This window comes from Mesitornis unicolor, unplaced genomic scaffold (genome assembly GCF_000695765.1).
Source record: "Mesitornis unicolor isolate BGI_N332 unplaced genomic scaffold, ASM69576v1 scaffold37670, whole genome shotgun sequence".
NCBI classification, from domain to species: domain Eukaryota; kingdom Metazoa; phylum Chordata; class Aves; order Mesitornithiformes; family Mesitornithidae; genus Mesitornis; species Mesitornis unicolor.
The window spans coordinates 1-1339 of NW_010160944.1; the positions used below are offsets into that span (position 1 = coordinate 1).

Below are 1339 nucleotides of genomic sequence, written 5' to 3' on the forward strand. Positions count from 1 at the left end.
ATCCCCTCCCCAATCCACCCAGGCTGCCACCCCCCTGTCAAAGATGCAGCTGGGGCTGCACAAGGACGTTTATTAAAAAAAAACAAACAAAACAAAACGAAACAAAGTCAAGTGGAATGGGGGGGAATACTGGTCCCACCCGGTGAGGGCTGGCCCTAGAGCATCACCAGCACCCACCCAACGATGACAGCACAGGGGACAAGGAGCAGGGGACCAAGCAAAGGGGCAGCGCTGGGCGGTACAGGCAGTGCTGGCAGCACGGGCAGGGAGAGCCAGAGCTGCCCCTGAGGCAGGCAGCAGAACCAGGATGGCACAGGAGCAGAGCTACCCCAGCAGGACTCTGGCCCCCAAGAGGCATTGCTGCCTGCAGCAGGCAGGGCTGAGCCCTACCCTACATTCACAAGGAGGGGCAGAGGGCCTGTGCGTAGGCAGAGTCGAGAACCAAAGCATTTGGGTGCCCCTGCCCCACGCCGAGAGCCAGGGCAGAAGGCAAGACCCCAGGACGGGTGCTGGGGGGCTCCCAGCCTCCAGAGAAGGGCAGGAACCCAGCACAGCCCCTGTCCTAGGCAGATCCTGATGAAGACCCAGCCCCGCTGCTCATCCCCAGGAGAGGCAGACAGCAGCTTGGACAGCACAGCACCAGGCACCCCCTGCCTCCCCGAGGGAAGGCCCAGCTCTCCTGGGCTGCAAACAGCACCAATCCCTCCAGGGTCCCACACGCAGCACCATCCCTCCCATGGGGGGCAGGCAGTGACCAGAGGGGTCAAGCCCAGCTCCCCTACTTGTCGATGAGCCCCCCCTCCTTGAGCTTGAAGTAGAAGAACTTCTCGAGGGTGTTGGCACACTTGCAGTAGTCACTGTCGGGGGGGTTGTACTCGCGGCAGTTGGTGATGATGCGCTGCAGGTCGGCGATGAACAGCTTCTTGGTGACATAGTAGCGGTTCTTCAGGCGCTCAGTCATGGTCTTCAGGTCTAGGCATGGGGAAGGGTCAGGTCCCTTCCCCGCACCCCCCTGCCACGGAGCTGGACCCCAACTACGGCTCCTGACTCCCCCTTCTCTCTTCTGGACTGTCCCAGGGCTTCCAAAACCCAGACCCCACTATGGGAGGGGGGGGTCTTCAGCCCTTCCTCTACCATCCCACCCCAGGGGTCCAGGCACAGCCACCTACCAATGGGGAAGCGGATGATTTCGTAGTAATCCGGTGCCTCCGACTTCTTCACGGGCTCCATAAAAGGCCATGCACTGGGGTGGGTCTGGAGAGAAGATGGGGGGGGACAAGTTACAGCCGTAAGTGCATGCAGCCCCTGCCTGCCCCAGCACTGGGGGCTCAGGGCACCC

General features: G+C 62.0%; 1 protein-coding gene across 1 annotated transcript in view; it reads right to left on the reverse strand.

Annotated features, from left to right (window-relative positions):
* Window positions 1-778: 778 nt before the first annotated feature.
* The window catches only part of KAT2A (K(lysine) acetyltransferase 2A), a gene marked incomplete at its 5' end in the record, with an annotated part of 4517 nt that continues 3956 nt past the window's right edge, over window positions 779-1339 (reverse strand). Inside the window, 2 exons of the mRNA XM_010191501.1 lie at window positions 779-972; window positions 1170-1259. Of these exons, the coding sequence (XP_010189803.1) occupies window positions 779-972; window positions 1170-1259 (284 nt within the window). The remainder of the gene's footprint in view (window positions 973-1169; window positions 1260-1339) is intronic.